This window comes from Clytia hemisphaerica, unplaced genomic scaffold (assembly GCF_902728285.1).
Source record: "Clytia hemisphaerica strain Z4C2 unplaced genomic scaffold, Clytia hemisphaerica genome assembly, whole genome shotgun sequence".
NCBI lineage: Eukaryota > Metazoa > Cnidaria > Hydrozoa > Leptothecata > Clytiidae > Clytia > Clytia hemisphaerica.
The window spans coordinates 285,191-311,570 of NW_027103507.1; the positions used below are offsets into that span (position 1 = coordinate 285,191).

General features: G+C 35.1%; 2 protein-coding genes and 1 long non-coding RNA gene across 3 annotated transcripts; 2 read left to right on the plus strand and 1 right to left on the minus strand.

The window, feature by feature from the left end:
• Window positions 1-8,220: 8,220 nt before the first annotated feature.
• On the plus strand, window positions 8,221-13,761 carry LOC136798882 (neuronal acetylcholine receptor subunit alpha-10-like). Its single transcript, XM_067055542.1, has 7 exons — window positions 8,221-8,350; window positions 9,526-9,665; window positions 9,959-10,003; window positions 10,736-10,845; window positions 11,281-11,425; window positions 11,740-11,836; window positions 12,712-13,761. Exons 1-7 carry the CDS (start codon window positions 8,239-8,241, stop codon window positions 13,509-13,511), a joined length of 1,449 nt encoding a protein of 482 aa, XP_066911643.1. The 5' UTR covers window positions 8,221-8,238; the 3' UTR covers window positions 13,512-13,761.
• A 365-nt stretch (window positions 13,762-14,126) lies between these two features.
• LOC136798969 (taste receptor type 1 member 2-like) lies at window positions 14,127-15,263 on the minus strand. The gene has a single exon (XM_067055654.1). The coding sequence runs from the start codon at window positions 15,261-15,263 to the stop codon at window positions 14,127-14,129; it is 1,137 nt and encodes a 378-aa protein (XP_066911755.1).
• Window positions 15,264-24,456: 9,193 nt separating this feature from the next.
• Window positions 24,457-26,367, plus strand: LOC136798881 (uncharacterized). The gene is made up of 3 exons (XR_010845454.1): window positions 24,457-24,549; window positions 25,320-25,390; window positions 26,144-26,367. It is a non-coding gene; the product is annotated as an uncharacterized lncRNA (long non-coding RNA).
• The last annotated feature ends 13 nt before the right edge of the window (window positions 26,368-26,380 follow it).

The following is a 26,380-nucleotide window of genomic DNA, read 5'->3' on the forward strand; positions in this document are numbered from 1 at the left end:
CGAAAATTGGAAAAATAATAACACCGTCACACCGGCTTGTACAGGGCAAAAATTTACCTAGATACCGTCACCGTCTGATTTTAAAATACCGTTTTCCCGGCTCTTTTTTCGTCAAATCCCGTAATACCGTACTAAAAAAGGGCCAATCCCGTCACACCGTAAAAGTACAAACCCCCCTTTAAAGTCTAACATTATCTGACTATGAAACGCCAAAATAACAATAATAAATTCATATATGTATCAATGCTTAGAAAATGTCATGCCTTTTAAAATCAATACTATTTATATGTGAAAAATACAATTTACAAATTATTTCGGATTTTTTTTCAGATCTCCAAATTTTTCAAATTTATTGGACTGCTCAGTGAGACCGCCTTGAGATTTGCTGCTACAAAACTGTTAGTTAATGATCCCCATATTAAGATAATGATCTTAAAGATACAAAAATACAAAAGATTAAATAACTAAATTCACACATATTCATATTTCATAACTGAACCTACTCAAGTTACCGAAAAAGGCATCGTACATTGGTTTAAGAGATCCTCTTCCAGAAAATGATTTGACAGAGATAAAAGAATTACCTAATGATTAAAGATTTTAAGTGTCCCCGTTTAATATCAGATACATATTTCATATCAAGACAGTATCTATTGTTATATTATGCTGATATAAACAAACAATGTTTTTCTTTTCCTCTTTCTGATCATCTTGTTCCATATCCGTGTCTATCCAAAGTGGAAAAGCTTGTAAATTAAGATTGATGACTAAGCAAACGATATCATTCTTATTTAAAAACAAAGCCTTTAAATTTTCTACATTTACTGAACATCTAACGTCCATATAAGGAACATCATACAGGCTTGAGGTGTAGCCTGTACCACCCCAAACGTACACGTTTTTTATTTTAAGAACAAACTATAAGAACATAAGGCTTCGATGACCAAAATATTAAGAACAAGTTAAGAACATTTTAAGGCTTCGTGGACTCTGAAACACCCGATTTTAAAGGAGAAATGGACAAAAATACTCAGAAAATGGTGAAAATAAGAGCACGTTAAGAACATTTTTAGGCTTAAAAGTCAAAAAGTTAAGAACATCTGAAAGCTTTAAAAATTTTGGATGTTCTTACTGATCTCTGACGTCCATGAGAAATATCATACAGTCTTGACAAATACACTTAAACAATAGACCCCGGGGGTACTAGGGTTGGCGGATGAGAGATATGTGCGGATGGGACCTCTAAAAACCGACCCTTAGAGCAACGAGTTAGAAAATAGTGTTGACAAATACACTTAAACAATAGACAAACAATACATTGGCCCATTTGTATGCCTAATGCTAACATGTGAGTTTTTTTGTATTTGAGATGGATTGTTTTCCTTGGAACAAACTACTAACTTGCGATAAAAGAGCAGTAATTGTCTTGAAATGTTTACACTGTTTCAAGGCGCTTTTTAATAAACGCATCACTAAGCTGGAAACTTTGATATGACCAGGTCTTGGCAGTGAATTCTTAACCATCTTTTCAAGCGCTGGATCGATTGCTCTTTTCAAAGCCTTCGATAACTCATGACGAATGATCCTAGCCAGAGGTTTGTTAACCAAAAAACCAGCCAGGAAATAACTGACTTCTAAATCACCAAAATTCAGACTCTTCCTTGATTCAAATCCTCTCAGCTCATATTCATAATGCAATGTATTTCCAGTTAAAGCTTGGAGCTTTAGATTAATATGAATGATCGGTGTGAAATCAAAATTAATATAATCGTTTTTCTACAGGTTTGCAAAACATAAGAACCAAATACAGAGTCGAAAACTGGAATGGACTTTGACATGTCCTTTGATAACTTTCGTGCATTTATTGGTAAGCGAAAAGTCTATTTTCAAGCCCAAGTTGCAAGAATTTGAAATTTTAGATTCTGATGATATTTCAATATACGGTAAAGTGTTCATCGAGACTTCAAAGTTTGTTATATTGCTGTCATATCTCATCAACCCTAGTGCTGATTGTCCAGATACTGCACTAAGCTTAGATATCTTCACCGGTTTGTTAGCCTTTTGCCACATTTCTCTAAAAGCATTTTCAACAGTCCATGTAAAGTTTGAATCATTGGTAGAACGTCTCTGACGGCGGTGGAATACTTTGTTGGCATTGTAGTTAAAGTTCTCCTGAACTTGAACTGTGCTTTCTTCCACACCAAGGATTACCATATAGGCTGCCAGTGTGGCGACCCCTTCAAGTAATATCACTATCAATGCCCGATAGATCCAAGAGTGGTTTGGAGTTCTTCTCATTTTTCTTTAAAGTTTGTTTGAATCAACCATCGTGGTCCACTTTTCTTTGATTGCTGTTAGTTTAGTTTGAAATGTAATTGAAATCGAGATAAGCACTTTATATACTAACGTTGATATTTTCAAGCTTTGTCCTACGAATCTTACGATATTATTCATGATATGTACCACTGTAATGTCTTCTGAAATTACATCACGGACCTAACAACTGATTGGTTGTAAGTGACATAAAACCTGTCAATACGCCACTTGCAACCAATCAGCTGTTGGGGCTGTGATGTAATGTCAGAAGACATTGTAGTGGTGCATATCATGAATACACTATGCTACGAGATTTAGTCATTTTTTTCTTTTCTTGATGTACTATTGGCCTCCAGATAATGGTTTGTGAGAGAAACGCGTCTTTTCTAGACCTCTAACTAAGGGATTCTTATATTATGCACCTTAATTAGCTCCGTAGTCAAGGAAAAAACAAATTCCTACAACTGTGATCAGTATATTCCCAGAAAATGGAATTCTTTAGAACTCGAAAGATTGGAAGTCATTTAATAAAAAAACTATATGAGTGGATTGAAAGGTTGAAAAGTTGAAAGTTAAGCAACATCAAGTCTTTTACTTCCTCCGAAACTAAAACGACTAAACGAAAAAAATCCCTGATATTCTGGATCTAGTTAATAGCTTTGACAATCCTACTTTATTTACATGGATCAACGTTTATAGGTTCTTCATGCACCGCTCCAGATTTTCAATATCTCTTCTTTTGTACCATTTATATCCAAGCTCATTTTAATCCTGCTAATTCTCCACATTCACTACCCTGGTTTGAGGAGAACGCATTATTATCAACAGTGACACACAAAATATAAATACAAAAAGTGTTTACTGATCGAATGTGAACTTTTAAGAGGCCCCAGTGTAACCTGATAACAGCTGGTCATAATTTTCTTACGCGCACGCTAAGCCTCTAAAGGCGCTTGAAAATTAACCATCTGAAGAAAATATAGTGTCTGAATCGCAGACCTCTACAAAACCCCAGGTATTAGTCTATAAGGAGCACAAATTCGTTAGTGGATGCCAGCAGCCTAAAGAAAATAGTCCTCCCGCATGCAGAAAATTCTACAACAAGAATTTTGTTATGCGCCAGAAAGTCAAAAACTAAATTTTCCTGATATGGCGCCCTATTTTCAAACACAATCATGCAACTTTGCTGTCATTCCCAGTCCTTTTAAACGAGCGTGGTCCATACGATTTTAAGATAGCATATTCGTCAGATTGTTATGTTTTCATCCATTCCTTTAGAGCTTCAGCGTGGTTGACAGAAAACAATCACAATCTGATCTCAGGTTACCACAGTGGCACTCTTCATCACACCTTTACTTTAAATTATTTCCTCTTATCATCATCACAAACCTTTTCAAAACTGAATCATTATAATATCACGCCAAAATATCGAATCACGCAAAACGCCACAAATCTGCCCTAGCATGCATCAAGCCAATTAAATTGATCTTGCCATCAAACATTTGGAAACGCAGATTCAAACTCGAAAGAACCCCACTATAATGCCATCATGCAAACCACTGGGAGGAGGGCTAGTTAGATCCGAACCGGATAAGGGTCGTATAGCATAGAGTACAATCAGCGAAATATATTTGCAATTTAGGGTATTTTAACGTTTTTCAGAATTTAAAGATCGGGCGAGTTGCAGTTTCAGTACTTCCACTTTGTTTCATTAGATTTTTCGATTTGGGAGGGGTTAAGTAGCTTCTAGGCTATATTATCTCAGCCTTATTGGAAAATTTTTGAGCTTTTAGATCCTGAGATCCTAAGGTCGTAAGTTTTAAGTCTAATGTTAAAACTCAGAATTAAAACTGTACTTCCGAACTGTTCCGCAACGTATTGATTAACATAACTCACACACGTACCATTTATTAGAATTATGGAAATTCTGAGTTATGGAGTTATGGTTATGGTTTATGAGGCATTATTAACAAAATTGACCATAAAGCTTGTTCGAGTTAAGGAGATATTCGAGTTATGGAGGTTCCGGAGTTATGAAGACTCAACTTTATAATGGAGCAGAGTTAATTGCTATCATCGAAAAGTCTTACCATAGTATAAGAAAGCCGCGGTCTTACGGCATATCAGAATTTGCCGATACTGAAGAAAAGGTTAGCACTCATAGGTGTAGCAAGGTACCCTGCAAAATTTATGGATAAGAGCGGTTTTTACGACAATGTAATTATTGTTTTATCAAAAGATAATGAATATGTCATAAACGTTTGCACTCCCTCATAAATTTTGCAGGGTATCTCGCTACGCCTATGGCACTAGCTTAAAAAGGATGATATGAGTGACTTTTGAAAATCGAAGTAGAAAAGGGAAAGAATTTTGTGTCATAGATCCTGTGGAACCCCTTCTTCTACTGAAAAAAAGACCAAAAACTGCTCCAATTACACGTTTTTTTATTAGAACAAACTATATAAGAAAATGGCTTCGATGGCCAAAATGTTAAGAACAAGTTAAGAGCATCTTAAGGCTTCAAGGACTCTAAAACACCCGATTTTTTAAGAAAATGGACAAAAATACTCAAAAAATGACAAAAATAAGAACATGTTAAGAACATTTTAAACACCCCTGTCTCTGTGCCCCAGTGGGTGTTGAGTACCCAGTGGGGTGAGAATGAAAAAACCGGAAATTCACTGGGGTGAAAATATTCTTTCAAATATTGAGTGGGGTGGTGAAAATTTTCTTGACATTCACTGGGGTAAGAAAGAATTTTTTGCATGAGCTAAATTTTGGTTAGCCTGTTAGACAAAAACCGCTTTATTCTATCGTGTTTTAACGATGGGAGGTACTGGCTGACTTTTGGTTTAGTGCTAGTCAAAATCTGCTTCTTACATGCTACTAAAGTAGAAATATCATCTTGATCAGGTGGATCTACTCTTACAGTACTGTAACAGGAAATGAATGAGGTCTGGGGGAAGGGGGCTATAGAGGAGCAGTATGGTTATATCAAATTTTATAAACTCTGGGACCTAGTAATGTTTAGTCAACATGGTTAAAGTAGAGGTCTTTCTTTCAGTATCTACGCAAGTGAGAAAGCCTCTCGAAAACTTTTGAGGCTAGAACCTAGCTTTAAAGAAAGAAAGGGCTCAGGAAGGGGTACTAGGGTTGGCGAATGAGGGGTATGTGCGGACAGGACCTCCAAAAACCGACCCTTAGAGAGACTGATTTTTGCTGAAAAGGTGACCCTTAAAGAGACTTTTAAAAATTTTTTTTTTCGATTTTTGAAAAAAGTCATACCCTTAGAGAGACTTTATTACAATTTTTCTCTGGAAATCAAAAATTTTTCTAAAAATCCTGAATTTTCTGACCCTTAAGCTGGGTGTCCGCTGAAAAAAAATAAGTTCGTCGCAAAAACCTGTTGACAAAAAATAAAATCAGACATATGTCTGGAATTAAAAATCTATTGTTCTTTTTTACGACGAAGTAAAAAATAATAAACGATATAGAATGAAAACGTTTTCATTTTTCATCGCTTATTTTTTTTCGCCCTATCGCAAATAAAACAATAGGTTTTTAATTCCAGACATCTGTCTGGATTTATTTTTTTGCGACAGACAAATTCGCGATGAACTTATCTTTCCAATGGACACCCAGCTTTAGAGAGACTAATTTAAAACTTTCTGATTTTTCCGACCCTTAGAGAGACTTTGAAAGGTGAAAAAACCGATTCTTACCGTCCGCATATACCTATCATCCATTTTTGCCTAAGTACCCCCCCCCCCCCCCCCCCGGGGAGAAAGGGCCAAGTACAACCGTTGTTTGCGCTGACAGAGAAATTTTTGATTTTCAACCCCTCTCGTTTGGCACTTTCCACGTTTTAAAATGACCATAGAAGTCGGGTTAAGTATAAATATATTTAATTGGAACATTTGATGGCGAGCGAGCGAAGCGAGCAAATTCTTATTTGGCTTTTTCGGATATTTCATATATTTTAAAGAAGGGGAAGGAGAAAATTCTATTGGGACGATCTTTTGAAAGAAAAGTTCTACTGGGGTACGTTAAAATAAGGGCTTTTCGAGTGGGGTATGTGTAAACTTTTTATCATTTTCAATGGGGTGTTTTTTTACTACAACATTCCAGTGGGGGTGAGTGATTTGTCCAGTGGGGCTGAAGATGAGCCATTTTTGGAAAAAAAATTAACTGGGGTGGCCAGTGGGATTGATCCCACTGGGTCACAGAGGCAGGGGTGTTTTTAAGGCTTAAAACTCAGAAAGTTAAGAACATCTGAAGGCTTGTCAAAAATTGTGGATGTTCTTATCAAAGAAACGTATAAGAAGAATAAACTAAAATTTCACCTAATTCAGAAATTCTGATAAAGTTTCAACCCCCCTGAAACTATCCTCAATGGACTTTTCGAGATAATTTTCTTATCAACATGGATGTTTCAATGCCTTACGTCTTTTTAAAGCCACATATACAATTTGCAACGAACTCGACGTAATGAGCTAAAAGCACCTTGTTGCTATAGAATGAAGAAATATTTATTTTTGATTATTTGCGAAATTTTGTTTGTATATTTTGAAAGCTATCATGAAATACACGTTTTATCGAAAAAATATATACCAATTGTTTTTAAGAAGAAAGTGTGCGTAGAGAGAAACTTTTTTGATATGAAAATTTTCAAAGATATATAAAGATTGTCGATGAAAATTAAGCATATACAAGGAAAATTTGGTGACTTAATAGACAACGAGGGATTTTCAACATTTTAACTTGATTATCCATCATCAATTATAAATTTTTGATACAATAACTCGAAATATATACATCTGATCAAAATCAATCACAGCATTGAGTTGAAAGCCTTTTTTAATGATTTGTAGATAGTCCAGTAATTTAGGATTGTTATTTTTTCCATTGAATTTCAAATCGGGATAAAATCACAGGTCAATTTGGGTTGAAGGTTCGAGTTATTTTTCGAAAGAAAATTTTGAGCAGATTGATGTAAGCTTTGTTGAATTTTCTAAAATTTCTAAAATGAAGATGGAAAATGAAAAAAATTTGAGCAGATTGATGTAAGCTTTGTTGAATTTTCTAAAATTTCGAAAATCAAGATTGAAAATGAAGAGGAAAAGGAAGATTTTTTCTACTAGGTCAAAAAACCTTTATTACATACTTTTCTAAAACGCTGATTTCAATGAATTTATTCAGACCTTTTACATCTCTACCTTTACATTAAAAAAACAATTTTAGAACCATTCTACAAAGCTTACGTCAAGCCTCTCAAAATTATCTTTCCAACAAGGTAATAGTTTAAAGTTATACATAGTTATATTTTTGCCTAAAGAGAAATGTTAGTACGGACAACGGAGTTAAATCAAATTTTTTTGGAACAGAATTTAGCGTCAGGAAAAGCGAGATGAAAAGTTTCCAAAAAGTTTCAGACTTTACCCATGGATTTATAAAAGCCCTAATGGCTAAGTCACGTGACATTACAATTAGAAGCCTCGCAGGTTTTCGAAAACAATAGCAGCAATATTTTTTGCAATATTCACTTTTTTTTTGCTTGGAAGAGCTTAAAACACTCCATCTAGCCCTTCGGGCTTTATAAATCTATGATTTTACCTAGTCTTGCGTTATTACATGTTGCGTGGCAGAAACCAGTTTTTCCTGTTGTATATTCCCAAGAGAGTATTCTCGGGAGTATTCTTCATAATTAAGCTAATGTTATTGAGTTCAATTATTATAATTATTTAATTTCCGTTACTCTAATTTGAAACTTTTTATTTTATTCCTAACCCATGTGTAATCAAATCTAAAAATCGAATTTACTGAATGCAGTACTCGCTACAACACGCATCAAAGTTTTGATTATTGACTTATTGGTCTTATCGCTTATAAGAGGAAACGACAAGACGTATAACACAAAGAAGTATGAATTTGAAAATTCTAAAGTCAAATGATGTCTATGTTCTCACGATTTGTTTGATTCTTGTGGTTGGTTCTGGGGCCAATTTCTCGAATGGTACTGGTAACATTACCAGAGGTAAGTAAATATTTTCAACATTTTATGATTACACGTTTTTTTATAAGAACACCCAAAATTTTTGAAGCCTTCAGATGTTCTTAACATGTCCTTATTTTCCCCATATTTTGAGTATTTCTATCCATTTTCCTAAGAAAATAGGTGTTTTAGAGTCCCCAAAGCCTTAAAATGTTCTTAACTTTTTGGCCATCGAAGCATTGTGTCCTTATATAGTTTGTTCTTATATAAAGAACACGTAACAATTCTATCAAGGGGCGATTTCAAGCGATTTACCTTAGGTGCGGCTTTTAAGGGTACGTTTTCAAGGGTTCTCAAATTGCATTGTACCGTCAACTGCTCTAACTTGGGACGATTGGTCGAAACATGGGACTGCTTGATATCTGGCCTGTATTTTCACTTACTTTTAAATCTCTTTGACAACAAATTTGTTTTGATAGCTCCACCAAGTTTATCAATCATACTTCTTCGTTCCTCTTAGAGTGCACAGACACTCGCGTGTGTTTCACTACGGATTTTTTTTTCATATTTCGATTTAAAAGCGTACTCGGTGCGAAAGAGAAATCGTGTATTTTTTAATACGCCGTTCATTTACTCAAATCAAATGACTTTGGAGGTTAAGTGAAATTGTGGCCAAATTGCCGTCCCATGTTTTGTCAGATAGTCCCAAGTTAGAGCAGTTGACGGTAAGGGTCGGAATAAGAGAAAATGCGCATCCTAAAGGTGTAAAGAATGAGAAGAACGAAATATTTAAGGCGAAATTCGGGAAAAACCTGACCATTTTTTTCTTTAAAATGAGCAAAAGTTTTAAAGAAAATGCACCTTAAGGGTCATTTTCTTCCAAATTTACTCAAATTTACATGCATTGGACGGCATGAGGCCATGCAAAAATCAACATTGAATAATTAAAAATAATATTTAAACAATCAGCCAGTGAAACAAAACTCTTAGTCTCTTATTTTCAAAGAGAACCTTTTTGGGTCTTTTTCGCGGAACGGAAAATTAAGGACTGTTACAAAAGAATTCAAATCCCCAGGCATAAAAGATATGGGAATATCAATCCCCATCGAGTTTGTGTCCATTAATTTTATACCCACTGGTAGAAAAAACCCTATCGGGTCTGTGAGAAGGGGGTGTTTTTGAGCTCATATCACTGAATACTTTCCATTTCATTTCAGGCAAGTCACTAACGGATATTTACGACAAAATATTCGGAGAATCAGCCAATTATAAACCAGAAGTCAAAGCATCGCAGGAGGAAGGACGAAGACGACTTGATGTCATATTTGATATCAACATTCGTACAATACTCGGACTGGTAATGGCTATTTGTATTATTTCTGTATCTCAGTCTGATAAATAATTGCTCAAAAGAGGTCCTAACTATTAAAAAATAGTGCGTCCTAGAAGAAGCATCTAGAAAAGCCCGAGCATTTTTTGATGACGCGCAGATTTCAACAATACAACCCTAGGCTTTTGATGGTTAAATCACAAGATATCTGCTTGGTTTTAAGATCAATGATTTTACATAGAGGTAAAACTTGGGCCGAATGTTAATAATTTTACAATCTGCATACGTTGCAACCGAATTCTTTGAATTTTTTTTTGTAGGAAGTCAAAACTCAAACCTTCCATCTCACAGCTGTTATACACATGGTAAGAAAATCTTAGTCATCTAATATAGGACTTTTAGTCAAAACCTTTAGACAGTTGTTAGATATTTCTGAGCTGAACAGGAAAATTTCAACTTTTTGTGCCTCAAATTGACAATGACACCAGTCCCAAATAGGGTAGGAAAATTGACAAAATTTCCCTCCTTTTTAGTCCCATTAAGACACTGAGGGTCAAAAGTCGGGTGGCACATGCCCGTCATATTGCAAACTTAATGCCCCCCCCCCCCAGGAACTCAGTATGGGAAAGATTTGAGATTCGAAACAGGAATTCCTAGTTTGTGGCCCGGGGGGGGCAGCTGGGCAAAAGGACCGACGGGTATGTGCGGGTCCTAAGGGTACCTTTTCCAATATGTTTAAAATGCACTGTAAGGGTCGGAAAAACTAGAGATGCACTGTAAGGGTAGAAATTTCAGAAAATTCTTGAAAAATCTAGATATTTTGACCAAAAATGCTAGGATTTTGACCATTTTTTGCACGAAAGGGATCGAAAATTTGGGGGAAAATGCACTCTAAGGGTATGATTTTCACTGATTTTTGCTGCACTGTAAGGGTGCAATTTTAAAAGCCAATTTTTGGCCCGCACATACCGTCAGTCCGCAAACCCAGTGCCCCTCCCCCCGGGGTTTGTGGTACTGAAATCAACCCTAAGATCCTGGCTTAAGTATATTTCTTTATAATGCTAGTATATCTACATCAATATGATTAAAATTTTTAGAGATGGAAAGACAAAAGATTGACTTGGAACGAAAGTGAATTTGATGGTATCGATACGTTAAACGTTGGGAATTCCATTGTCTGGACTCCTGACATCATGCTTTATAACGAGTAAGAGAATTGTTTGGTGTTTTACTGGTGATCAAACATTCTGTTTTCTGCATTATCGACTATTCTGTTATAGAAGAATAAAAATATAATACACCTTGGTCTTGTAGTATTGATAATGAAACCCAGATTATAAACTGGACAGGGCTGCACCCCGGGAAAGTACACTTTTTTTATAAAAGAGACTAAAAAACTTTAAAAAATACTCAACTTTTGCCAAAACTTTAGAATAAAATAAGAACAATGCAAAAGATTCTGATTGTAAGTGAATGCCAATAAGTGAATAAAGTAAAGATACGAAGAACAGTCTTAAAATCACAGAAAATAAAATTTTTTTTCACGAATTGCAGCAAAAACTCCGGTGTCTCCGTAAACACATTATACGAATCATGAATAAATATGTTTTCCTAAATCTTGATCCATCTTTCTTTCTTTTAGCGTGAACGAGGAAACGTTATCACACACAGAGATATTCCGTTCCAAAGTGTTGATTCAAAATGACGGTACAGTAATATGGACGAACCCGGTGACTATCAAATCCACGTGTCAAGTTGATGTCACGTGGTTCCCTGTTGATTATCAAGTAATGAGTTATTGATTTTTAAAGGAAAGGGTCTGTTGCTGAGGGAAAAGGAAAAAAATAATTTTGTTGCCAGAACTTACAAAACATGGGAAAACAGGCATACTGGAATGGGATGAAAGTTCCAAAGTACCCTCTACGTGGGACCAAGGAATTCCTTGGTGGGACTGAGCTAAATTTTATGTTTTGCGACACCACACCTGTCACAGGTGGAGGTGAAAAATAAACACATCCCCGAACCTCTTTATATCCAAGTCAATCTCCAGAGCTAAGATAATATTTTCATAAAATCTTACACTTATATTTCCCTTTTGTAGGTTTGTAATTTGACGTTTGGTTCATGGTCCTATTCTGAGCAAGTCATGAATATAAAGTTTCGAAATAAAAAGAAAGATCGCGACATGATTAAGTCAGGTAAATCTTTAAAAACCTTCAAATGTTCCTTGTTACACCTGCTCTGTACCAGCGTGTATCTCACGATTATCGTAGCGTAGTTCACTCTGTGCGCATTGTCTGTTTCATAAAAATTTTCCCGAACGGAGACCTCTGCGATGAAGTATAATTTTAAAATAAAGTGGCAGCCAAAAAGCTACGACAATTGTAAACAAAGAGATGGGGTCCATTATTAAGGATCACTTTCTAAGCATGTTTTGGCTGCTTTTTTAATGTTTTTGAGCCAAACTAAAAGCTGATAATTATTGAAAATTATTTTCCCATTACCCTATATTTTACCATTTTACCTATACTCCATCGCAGCGGTTGGTTTGAAAAATCTCAAACAAGAAAAGACAATGAAAACAGACCCTCTACGGCAATGAATTTTAAAATCTTAAATCTTTAAAAAGCTTAAAAAATAATTGGGAATGGTTTTGCAGTGCACTTTTTTACATTGCATTTCGAATGGGGATGAGATCAAATTTTCCTGGTTGGGCTCAAATGGAAGAGAATTTTCCCACTAGGGTTGAACTTTTGGGTAAATTTTCAAGTGAGGCTGGGGTTCCAGCGTGACACAGGGGTGTCTTGGTTGAAATAGGTTACTGAACTGAAATGCTGGAATCTCCATTCCCAGCTTGTAAACAATATTGATTCAACGTTTATCTATCACATGTATCTGTATCACAACGTCTATATAACGTTATATGAACGTTGAAACAACGTTGTGTTCCAGTTATTTTGGCAACTTCCCTTTCCATAGGAGAACGCATGCTCAAAGAAAATCAAGATGCAAAATTTTGATTTTTAAAACAGATTTGAAATATCACAACTGATGTTTACCTTTTCATTTTTAGATTTTCACATTCCAAGTGGCGAATGGTCGATGGAGGAAATCAAGTTTTTCGAAGAAGAAAAAACATTTGAATGCTGCAAAAATCCTTTCTCAGTCATTACATTACAAGTCTTCATGAAGCGTTATCCAGATTTTTACTATCTCTATGTATTTCTCCCCTTTATCTCACAAATCATTCTATTCCTGCTGATTTTTCACATCCATCCTGACCAAGGAGATCGTTTGAGTTACGGAGTTGCCCTGCTGTTAAATATGACTATGTACATGATTTTCCTATCTGATAAACTACCAGAGAAATCAGACAGTGTGCCATACGTTGGAGCTCTGTTTGTCACATTCTTCTTCCTACTCTCTATTGCATTGGTTTTATCAGCTGTAACGATGCATTGCTCGACACGCGATACACCTTTACCAATGATTGCTCACAAAGTTAAAGCAATTACTAATCGAATATGGCCTTGTGGAAAGAAATCAAATGCTAGATCCAAATCGAGTAAATACGGATCTTACAACATGAAACTCCGAAAACCAAAATCAGAAACAGATTCCAATTTCAATGATCCTCGTGGTCCCAAGGGTGATGCAAATCGAAAAGTGTCGGATTTGATAGAATCGGATTCTGAGTCAAGCTCAGTTGAAATTGCCGGTAACGACAAATATGAGAATCGTTTCGAAGGATGGTTCGAATTCATGAGATTTACGGAAAAATGGCTAACAGTCATCTTTGCATTTTTGCTGGTTGTTATACCAATAATAATTGCCGGCTCTGTTAACACACGAATGACTCAACCTGATTACTGATAAATTTAAAACTGTATTATATTTTACTATGCGTCATCAATGAAACAATATTGGAAGAATTTGCCCAGAAGGTCAATTTAATGATAGAATAAATGTATACCCAGCTGGCGCACAACGTTGTTTCGACGTTGATCTAGAAACAACGTTGTGTGCCAGCTGGTTAAGACCCAAACTTTCTTTTAATTCTTGTAGAAGATGTAGTATTTCTTTAGGATTCAGATTTGCTCTCTGGAAAAATGTAAAAATTAAGGAGGCGAATTTTCGGGATGCGTAAGGCGTTTTTCGTAGGGGTAAGTTTCCTGTAACCATTTATTTAATGATGTAAATAGTTTAATTTCAAATGTCTAAAATGAAAAAAAAATGCCTATCAATGTTTTTATTCTATTACTTGAATCTTTCCTCAATTTATACCAGATGTACCTTTACTGTCGAATTTCAACGAAGCGGTGGTGGCACTCATCGTTTTACTAGCCTTACACGAGGCTCCCAAATGGTTTACGTAGCAGCGTAATTGCATGTATTTCTTCTTGCGCGATTGGTCACTTTACTGTCCTCAAAAGTTCAAATACATAAACTCGCTAATATTTACTAAGGGAAAGGTTTTTACAATTGTTTTTAAATGATTAAGGGTGGGTTTACATCTAGGAGAGGATCGTTTGTTCTTTGTCGCATCTCAACTAATCTTTGTTCTTGGAAATATTGTGCAGTATTTCTCTCCGGAAGAAATAACATTCGAACAGCTTTTTGACCGTACAGTAGGAAGGTGATAATTAGAACGTTCACTGCAACAGCATTTAATTGAAATAATTCTTTATCGATAGATTTCTGGAAATATACCATAGCAAAATTTGCTCCAAAACAAACCACCAAAGCCAATGTTGTATACATGAGCACTATGCCGTCATTCATAACACTCGGTAAATGTCGTCCCCTGTACACCTGTATGCAGCATAGAAGCTGGAGAATCATGCTCAAGCCCATGGTTAAACTGGTGTGAGAATATGTATTACAGATGGATTGTTTCGTCTGTGATAAATCATCTCTGATCACGATCATCTCAATCGGTTTCTTAGCAACAGCTATCAAAAGTGCACCATTAATGAATATCAGGAACATGAAAACATTGAAGATCTGTAGACCAATCGAGCGTTTGATTTCGTTTGATGTCAAACGAACTGTACTTAGGAAAGCTAGTAGGAGTTTTTGCGATTTGATAAAAACGATTGCAATATTCAGAGTATACCCAACACTTATGAGAACTAGTTTCAGAGCACAAAAGTCGGAGTTTATTGGTTGAACCATCAACGAAATTAACACACCAACAGAATTCACGCAAATCAAAACCAAATGGGCTAAAGACAGTTTATAATCAGAGAGTTTAACAATGGGAGTGTTTCTCTTTAATGTGAAAATGAAGCGAGTTAATAAAGTCGAGAAAATCCCAATCACACATACAACGATACCAAAATAGCGTTCCGAACTCATTTCAAATGATATCTCGTCATAAGGGTCTATGCAAACTATACGTTCAGTGTTAGAAACACTTTTAACACCTAGACAAGGTAAACAATTCGTTTCATATCCATGCGTTGAGCTGTAATAATTTATAGGACATGGTTCACATTTCCATTCGAAACCCATAGTTGTATTACCATATGTTCGATAAAAACCAGGCGGACAGGTTATATTTTTACAATGGATAAGCGGTAACGAGTGATTGACAGCAGACCATTGCGACAGAAAAGGTAACATTGTACTAAAATCATCATGATAGTTAAACTCTTGAGATCTAAATCGATTAATTTTAAAATTAAATTCTCCTTTATTCAATCTGATGTGTATAGGGATTGCTTCGTGTTTGCGTTTTTCAATAAAGTAGGTATAGTTTGAACTACGTACCATTTTACTGTGCTTTTCGCTGACTCTTAGGTAGTATAACATATAAGGCATAGTAATCTCATTATGCATAGCATAGCTCTCCCAGCCTGCTGAAACTTCGTTTTCATTGTTTGCAAATGTTCGATATTTATCATGCAAAATCATTACATTTTTTGAGTCCGAGCCGGTATTTCTTAAATAGTCATGAAGTATAATTGGAATACCCTGTCTTTTGAAAAATCTTCTCCTGGCAAGCGAATCATATCCGCTGGATGAAGGGTGTCCAAAAACCACCACTATTGGCTTATTTGCTAAAACCCAAGTTACATTGAACGTTTTGTCAGTCATTAAATATAGGCAAAATTTGTAATCTTTGAATAACTCTCACGCTTTGTATGTAATACTCGTTAAAAATTCGATCGTTGGCTCTTGTCCCCGTAAAAATGAAGAGGATTTTTTTGAATTCAAAATGATTGACTATTTTATGAAGAAAATTAGCGTACAACTCGCCTTCTTCTTTTACTGGTTGAAGAGGGGTTTTTGTGTTGAAGATTGGGATGTCTTGGAGTATTGATTTTAAGCGTTTAGATAAACTATCTGGCAAACAGATAAAAATGGCGCAGATCGATGACGTCACATACGTCTTATTTGGCTCTTGGAAGAAGTGTTGTTGATCGAGAGTGATATTAGAAACAATTTCTCTCAATTTTGTTTCGTCGTTACAGCATAGATCATAATTTTTAACCACTATCTGAAGGTCACTTTTATAATCCCATTTCGCTCTTGCTTGAATTCCAAATGAGAAACGTTCGATATTTTTCCGGACATCTTCTGCTAAGAGATTCAATGATGTACGATTTACATACGTTTTTCTCAAACATTCTGCGTACAAGCCAATGACTTGAAAAGTTAGTTTTTTTTGACGATTTGTTTTGATGTACACAACAACACAGATTAGAATAAATAACATAATGATTATATCTCTGTGTCCCATTTTTATTTTTCTCTGACTTGCTCTGAAAAAAGAAAGTTCTGTTTGATGTCATATAACCAAATAACATGAAACTTATAGAATTTTCGAATATTAGTTTTTCATTATGAATTTCGTTAATATCTTGTTTTTTTTTTTTTTGTTCTGTTTTAATTTATCATCGATTGTTTTCAGAAATCAAATAACCTAATACTGTAATATATTTAGGGACGAGATGGAGTTTTTACAAGCTCTTATTTGATTTGGTTAGTCGTTAACCAGTGATAAAACAAGAAGCCGCATCGGCGTGAAGGCCCAGCTGACGCGGTGGCAATAACTGAATGTTCATTCGTACCGAGTACCGGTACGTTGGCGGGACTAATTTCTGCGTTTTGGGTTTTGTGAAAAGTACCAAATTTATACTCTCGAAGCGCAAAAATGAAAAGCCAAAAATGTTCCAAACTTTGCCGAACAAAATATCAAAACAAAAGAAAGCAGATGCGCTAAAAAGTCAGCAATGGTAAATGAATGCGAGTTAAGTGTGAAATGATGGGTGTGACCAGAAGAGTATTTTAATAAATTAAAAAAAGCTATGCTATTGCATGCCTACATTATGTACAAAATAAATTCATTTTTAATTTCGCCTTAGCGAAAGTATTACGATAGGCATGGTGCGGTGGCGGCGATATCGGACGAAAATTTCGAAAACGAAAGTATTTGATATGGTGGACGAACTCACTAAAATCAATTTACAAATTACACGCTCGTATAACCACGGAAGATCTTCGCAGTTTTTCTTTGGATTACGTCATTATGTCTTTGTGTCTTTAGCTTCACAGTTTTGATTTTTCTTTATTTTCTTATAAGCATATACTTTATAAGAATCAAATCAATAACTCTTGATAGACGGTGATATACCTTTCGGTAATTAGTTCCTACAAAGTAAACAAGGGACGGCGCACAATATGAGCATACAATTGTTCTTAAATTGGTCTTATTTTTTTAGTGATTTTAAGCCTCGTTGTTCTTGTTGTAAAATTGTTTCATCAAGGCTCGATGTAAAGTAGATTTCAGATTAGCTTCATCTACTTCTTGTTTTTCCCACGTAGTTCAAATTCTAGGCGAAATTTTCGACTTCAAGTCGTCTTGTATATTTTTGATACTACCGTCAAAGTGCAAAAATTTTGCAAAGAAAACAAGAGTGCAAAAATTACTGGCGCTTTTCCGTAATCATTCTGCTATTTTCCCCGGGTATAACGGCAATCACATTGCTAGAAATGGCCCAGAAAAAAGCAAGACACTTCTGTATGACCATCCAACTTTCTAAATTTCCTTCTTTGGCTATACAAAAAGTTTTTATCATTTTCTGTTTTCAAGTGGCAAGTGGAATCATAGTATAAGAAAGCCACGGCTTTCTTATACTATGGTGGAATTATAGTCCAGGAACCGGAATCTTATGCACTTTGACGGTACAGTAATATGAAAGAAAAAAATTGGTTAATAAATTCAAACTTCCCATGTCACTGACCTTCAAAATGATCAAGAAAGGATCATCATTTTCACACGCTAGAATCAGGAAAAATGTTTCAATCTTATCAATCAACACATGAGCTGCATTTTAGTATCAATTAATAAATTCCTGAATCAGTTTACTTAGAAAAATTCTGTGTGGAGCTTGAAAAATCCAGTCACCAAACGTTAAATTTAACAGATCTAGAAATGACCATTTTCATGCTTAGCATCGTGAAAAATATTTCAACCTTATTCAAATTTACATATAAGCTGTATTTTAGTATCCATTAACAAATTCCAGAATCAGTTTACATGGAAAAATTCGGTGTCAAGTTTGAAAAATCCAGCCAGCGGCCGTTGAATACGACAACAGATCCAGAAATGACCATTTTCACGCATAGCACCATGAAAAATATTCTGATCTTTTTCAAATTTACACATGAGTTGCATTGTAGTATTCATTAACAAATTCCAGAATCAGTTTACTTGGAAAAATTCGGTGTCAAGTTTGAAAAATCCAGTCACCGGCCATTAAAATGCGACAGATTCAGAAATGACCATTTCACGCATAACACCATTGTAGTATCCATTAACAAATTCTAGAATCAGTTTACATGGAAAAATTCAGTGTCAAGTTTGAAAAATCCAGCCACCGGCCATTAAAAGACGACAGATTCAGAAATGACCATTTTCACGCATAGCACCATGAAAAATATTCTGATCTTTTTCAAATTTACACATGAGCTGCATTGTAGTATCCATTAACAAATTCCAGAATCAGTTTACTTGGAAAAATTCTGTGTCAAGTTTGAAAAATCCAGCCAGCGGCCGTTGAATACGACAACAAATCCAGAAATGACCATTTTCACGCATAGCACCATGAAAAATATTCCGATCTTTTTCAAATTTACACATGAGTTGCATTATAGTATCCATTTACAAATTCCTGAAACAGTTTACTTGGAAAAATTATGTGTCAAGTTTGTAATATAGATTTCAATAAATCTAGCCTCGAGATTTCTTATTCTATATACTGATGGCGAAATATATAGCATGGTATGGGCTGACAGTTTGAATTTCCCATATCCTAATAACGGTTGAAAACAATCAAATACTGTTATTGTTTCACTGGTCACACTTTCTTAAAGAAAGCGCAAGTTCCGAAATTTGGTTTTTATTTTAGTAAGTGAGGACAGCGCTAAATTCGAATTTCCCACTGTAATTTTTTTGAGGCCAAAATCGGACTCACAGCTCTGACCCGTCAAGTATTCAACAGATTTAAAAAAAATACGCAGACGGGTTCCTGTCTACAATAAATCTTGAAAATAACCATGTTTTCACTTCATCTCGCAACCAAAAATAAAAGAAATTTGACTCTGTTACTAAACTCCATCCCATATGAGACAGGCTGAATATCACGCGGGTAGAAGAGACAAAAAACGGGCGGTCGGGCGAGTGGGCGTTGTTTAGCCTGGATTCGTTAACTTATTGCGCTCACAGGCCCCGACAAAGCCAAAAACTTGTCGACCAGTTGCTTTTTAAAGGCCCACTTGCGCTGCGCGGCTGGGCCAACAATTTTGTTACTTTTTTTAAAGAACGCTTCATTTTTATTACTTCAAATAACCAATTATTAATGTATCTTATAAAAACTCGATCTTATCTGAATATTTTATCATCGATTGTTTGCGAAATTGATATGAGCATCTGGTTTTCATTATATACGCTTTTTATAGAAAAACCCTTTTTCACAACTCGAACTATTAGGCCTCGGTTTTATAAAATTGAAACCCTCTAGGAAAGAAGTTGTTCTACTACAGTATTAAATTAAAATTATGATTAAAGTTTTGCACCTGTCCGAAGGACTTTTTGGCTTATTTTATAGAAACATTATTTGATCAGCAGAAATATATTCTCCTGACAAACTGAAAAATACAATCTCGGTCTAATACCTTATCGGTAGAAAATTCGTCTGTCAAAAATTTCGCCGGTCAAAATTATTCGTCGGTAAAAATGTCGTCACTTGGCAATAATTTCGTCACTTTTTGCCGACGAATATTTTTGACCGACAAATTTTTTTCGCAGTGTTAAAGAAAAGAAGAAACAATAATTTTTTTACGAAAGTAACTTTTTTCTTAAAACAGAACGATTAATCTAAAATTATAATAAATTATAATAAATACTTTTTAATTTTGACAATTTCGTCGGTCAAAAATATTCGTCGGTGAAAAATTTCGTCACCAAGTGATTTTTTCGTCACTTTTTGCCGAACTCTTTTCTATTGATCATAGAGACATCCCCTTCTCGCAGACCCGGTGGGATTTTTTCAGCCAGTGGGGATAAAAATATCCGACTGAAACTCGATGGGGATTGATATTCTCATATTTATATGGCTGGGGATTTGGGATTTCAATTCTTTTGTTTTCGAATTTAGTGGGGATGGGAAAATTAGCACAATATTTTGTAGTGAGGATTGGTTTATTTGATTATTTTCAGTAGGGATAAAACTTGGAGGATGATTTTCCACCGGGGACGATATCTTGGCCAATTTTTCGAGTGGGAAGGTGTTCCAGTGGGTCTGTGAGAAGGGCGTGTATTTCTTCTTACCACCAAAAAATTAATCCCCAAGAACTACCGGGTGCGCCACAAAAAAGTTTCTCCCTTTGAAACTAATTTTTGTCAAAATCTAAAAATTTTAAAAGAACCATTCCTATTTGATTGAAAAGAAGAAAGATAAACTTAATTTTTGATGGGTCATTTATTTAATTCGATTCTTTAAATCAAAAGTTATGCTCAATTGAATGAAAAAGTTACTTTCAGAAAGTGCTCGAAATCGTTAAAAATCGACCTATCAAATTTTTATTTTAAGATTGGCAATCACAATAGCCTTTACATGATTAAGAGCATTTTTCAGTAACTAACAAGAAGCCGGAGCGGCGTGAAGGTCCAGCTGACGTGGCAATAACCGAATGTCGTTCGTATCCTTCCTATCCTCCACTCTGAGCTTCTATTCTTTGACACTTTCTTTGTATTGCTAAATTTTGAAAGTTTTTTATGCATTTCCCGAAATTTTGAAACTTTTGCCGCTGATGGGATTCGAACCCACTATATACAAAGCATCACCTAAGATTAAAACGCCAGCGCCTTAACAACTTGGCCATCGAGTCACAACTGCATTGAGAAGCTCAAAGTTCCTTATAAAAATGGTATTTACTCCAAACTCTACCCGGGGGCTAAACCCTAACCAGGGGTTGTAACTCCCATCCCCAACCCTAGCCCTAACCCTACCTGACCCTACCTGAAACAACCCTTTAATCTAACCGGGAAATTTGACTCTACTACCAATTCAATCCAAAACATAGGTCAAACATCGCGTGGTTTAGCCTGGACTTGTTAATTTATTTCGCGCACAGGCCCCGACAAAGACAAAATCTTTTCGATCAGTTGCTTTTTAAAGGTCCATTCTGCTGCGCGCTGGACCAAAAACATAAATTTGAAACTGAAGGGTCGAAAGGGTTTAAAATCTTCATCAAAATCACTTTAATTTACTTTTACCGAAATTTTCCTCAGATTTTGGGTTCTAGACTGGATAAAGTCTATGTAAGGCTGGATCTACCTCGAAACCCGTATTTGATGTATTTTTATGAATTTTACCAGATTTCTTGGCCTTTTTCGACGAATTTTCTTCATTTTATCGAAATTCAACCTTCCTTTATACAGCAAAAGGTCATTTAGACAGCTAATTATCATTTTTAATGACTGAAACGAAAATACTGATGTATCGTGTAATTATGCTTCTGTTTGATTTGATAGGTCGATTTTTAACGTTTTTCAGCACTTTCCGAAAGTAACTTTTCTATTCAATTGAGCATAACTTTTGATTTAACGAATCGAATCTAATATATGACCAATCTAAATCTAAGTCTATCTTTCTTCTTTTCAATGAAATAGAAATGGTTCTTTTAAGATTTTTAAATTTCGAGAAAATTAGTTTCAAAGACAGAAACTTTTTTGTGGCGCACCCGTTACAACACTCCTACAAATTGATTTCTATGCATTTAATATAGGGCAGTTCTGAAGAGAGCTACTTCAAAAGTATCACTTTGATATCATGTTTATATATCCTTCCATATCAAACCGGCTCACTTAGAAAATAAATAGAATCGAATGGTATTGTAAATTCAAAGCACGCCCTCTACCAGGGGGTCCTACCAGGCCTTTAATATAGTACGTCATGGACTGAAATATGCAACAATAAGAGCTGACTTTTAAAGCGCCTATTATACACCAATCCAACCAACCTTCAGTGAAATGAGAAAAAGATATAGATATAAACGTGAAATATTCCATACACCTCTATCAAAACACTACTCTAGCCCAACTTCATATCAGCCAATATATTCCGACTATGAAATGCCTAAGAATGCATATAGTGGGCACCCCTAATTTCGCTATCAAGCTTTAAGCACAATAACAAAAATTGTCAAAATTGTTTCACCGCGCAAAGATAGCGGAAAATAGTCCAAATCACACTACCACGCCTTAAATTTTCATTCTTCCAAACTTCACACCACCTACACTTCGTTGAAATTCACGTTGAAATCAGATATACAGGGTGTCCGGAAAAAAGTATCGAGTCGTACCACTTCTATAGGAAGAAAGTTCAGGTGCGTGTTTCACTAAATTTGCAATTTTATCAAAGTTTCTCTGTCTCATATTATTATAATGAAACAAAGTTCTAGGCGCACGAGGGCCTCTGGAACTGATCGTGATTATACGTATTTAACAATTGTCTTGTGTTGAATCTTTTCAGGTGTTTACTCCATGCAGTGTTGAGTCTTTCTTTAAAGACTTTGACTGTTTTTGCCTCAGCGACATCCTTTGGCAATTTATTCCAAGTTGGTATAGTTCGATAAAAGAAGGAATTCGTTTGTACACCACGGAGTCCATCGCTTCCAAAGTTTGGAATCATCTCAAAGTTGTGCCTTCTGTTTGGTCGCGTTCGACGGGCTATCTTGTTTGGGATGGTATCTTTTTCATAATAGTTGATGTGTTTGTAAAGTTGGACCATGTTACAAAAGTGTCTTCTAAACTCGAGCGTAGGAAGATCTAATTCACGCAATCGTTCTTCATAAGATATATTACGACATTTTTTAACAAGTTTTGTTACCCGTCTTAACGAGTTTATGTATTCGAGATCAATCGAGTCAAATCACCGTCCACTTTGCTCGACGAAGGTAAAAACACCAAAATACCGTCGTCTGTTTAGGTGAGTAAAGGCGATATTAGTCTGAATCGCAGACCTCTGCAAAACCCATTGTAGTATAAGAAGCACGAATCCGCTAATGGATGCCAGCAGCCTAAGGCGATATTGAGCCGTACATCAACTATCGACTTTGTTTTGTATCATTTCATTTACCGTCGCTCTCGATATCATCCGATACATGTTCCTGCTACTAATTGTCACGAGACATCTTTAATGATGAATAACTTTTACAAAAAACATTTCTGAATAACTTCATGATATTTGTAAAGAAAGGTAATTGTTTTTAATCGTGATGACTGTTGTAAAACAATGTTGTGTTGATATATATTTTCTTACATTTTGTTAAACACACGCAACAATCTTCTACTCAGAATCATGTTCCAACTCGATACTTTTTTTCCGGACACCCTGTAGAGTGACATAAAGTTAAAGAACGCTTCAGCTTATACCATGGAGGTAATAAAGATATAGATGGAGAGAAAACGTCTCGGTAATGACCTAAATGATCGTTGAAATCTTTTATAAATCTATTCAAAGCGGCTTTTCTTTGATGTACCATCATTGGAAGCAAAAAAATCCGAAATGTAAATTTATAAGAACAGAAGTGAGAATGTTATCCTGATTGAAATAAACTTATTATGCAAAAAGTCCTTGTTCAAACGCGATACAAAAATAACTTTCACAAAGTCAGGTTACAAAAGTTCTATGATTTCATATCGATGTATTTTTGGGCGAACACAGTGCTAATTTTGAGAGCTTCAGCACATTTTCCTTGGAAATTTCTTCATTATAAATCTTTACGTCTAAAAGGGAGGGGGTTTTCAAATTCTGATGGATGATTAATTAAAAGGTTACCTAATCGTAATATAGAATTCTTTTTGAAATTTATCCATGATTTTATGAGAGGGGACCCTTAGAAATATAGGATTTTGTGCTTGTTACGGCAACCTTTTTCTTATTTTGATCAACAAAGTTATTATCTCACAATAGAGTTGTTAAAAATCCAACATCTTTTTATTCAGTTTTTATGAACTTAAATATTCCCACGAGTATACCCAAAATTAATCATCTTATTCCCTATTCCCAAAGCAACCAACAGCTGTTTGCTTCCGATGATAAATCAGAATAGAACAAAAGGCATTGACTCTCCATCTATCTTTATTACCTCCATGCATATATTAAGATGTCCATTGAGAATTAAAAACATCAAATTAAAACGTCTCAAAAGAAAGTCTCTTGGGACATCAAAATCGTAAAGATTCGACAGCAGCAAAACTATAAATTTAAAATGTACAAAATACGTTGTCACAAAAGCAGGTTTACAAGAGTCACAGTGAAAAGGCAGAAGCAGAGAGTCAATATCGTTGTCAGAAGCAATACAAAACACAACAATTTCTACAAATGAACTCAAGCAGGTACACGTTTTTTATAAAAACATCCGAAGTTTTTAATGCCTTTGGACGTTCTTGACATTTTAAGTTTCAAGCCTATAATCTTCTTAACATGTTCTTATTTTGACCGTTTTTTGAGTATTTTGTCCATTTTCCTAAGAAATTGGGTGTTTTGAGAGTCAATAAAGCCTTGAAATGTTCTTAACTTTTTTTAATGTTTTTGCCGTGGAAATCTTATGTTTTTATATGGTTTGTTTTTAATAAAAAAAACGTGCAAGGACAAAATTTTTTTCGTTCTTTTCCAAATCGCTGCATGGTGAAAATAAATCAAACGTTGACTTTTTAATAGACCTTTACGCCACACGAACATTTAATTTGAAGCCTCGAAGGTGCTAAAGAGGAATCTTCAACCTGTCTCAAGCAAAAAAAGCAAGAAAAAGTGAAGACTTAAGTTTGCCCCGTATTTTGAATTTTTGTTTGAAAAACACACGGGTCACGTGTTCAGGATGGGAAATAAGTGGTTGCAGGATGTAGCTCTTTAGGGGCTTTGAAATTAATATTCAAGAGTAACGCTTACTTTTAAGATATTGCTATGGTAATTGATTCCCACAGGAGTTCTTAATAATTGTATTATATTCATTAAAACATTAAAGTAAACACTTTCGATTTTCAAAATTCACTCTTTGCTGCATAGTGCAAGTTTGCAATCTAACAAGGATATCCGCAAGGATTACTATTCAACATGAGATTATTATCAGTACAACAAAATTATTTTTGGTTTAAATCACTTTTAGAAACATGAAGATTTTATGGTTGTCAATCATTTGTATCTCGTATTTATCGATGGTCGTCCAAGCCAAATCAAGTGAGTCTTTGTTTTGTGTTTGGAAAATTACGTGATTCGAAGAAGGAATGTTTTAAATGTAAATGTAGAAATTAATCTTTCGTATCATGTATGGGATCGATGGATTTCTTTTTCTTCCAGTCAACATACCTTTTTACGGTTAGCTGCTTCGTATAAAAAGTCACTAAAATTTCAAGTAAACAAACCATCTCATTGACTAAAAGCAAAAACATAAAGAAGATGTCCAGAGTAAAGAGCACAGAAAGCACATTTTCTCATACTTTGCACATTTTTCATATGTTTTTGCTTTTAGCCAATGGAATGGTTTGTTTACTCGAAATTTTGGTTACTTCTTAGACGAAACAGCTAACCGGAAAAATATGTATTCAATTAACATTCCAGACCCGTTGCTTTTATGATTTTTTACGATAAATCAATTCGCTAATTGATGGTACTTACAACAGATACCTTTCCAACAATATAATATACAAATGCGAATGCAAATAATTCTGTCTGTTATAGCCACTTTGGAAGTAAAGACTTGACCACTCTGGCACATAATTTTCACTTTCGTACAGATCTTTGAGGCGGCCATTTTGGTCTGTCTCAATATTTTGAGATATTTTGAGCAGAAATGCTTTTGCTGATCCAAATTTTGAGCAAACTTATGGAAAGTTAGCCGTAATTACATTTTCTTTTGAGGTTTTGAGCCAAATAGGAGTAAGAATTTTTAACTAACTCCTAACTAGTGCAATTATTTTCTTTCATCAATAGACTTCTCAATAGAATGTGATACCCAAAAGATGACTATTTACATTCTTAAAGATACAATTTCAATCCCTGAAAGTGATCTTTCTCAATACAATATTTCATGGTATGATTCTACTTGTGGACCAAGTGGAAAGTCCAATGAAACGCATTTGATTTTGGAGGCTGGTTATTCGTCTTGTGGGACTCGAGCTATCGACAATGGCAATGACGTGACTTTTAAAAATCAGGTACCTCGCTTGT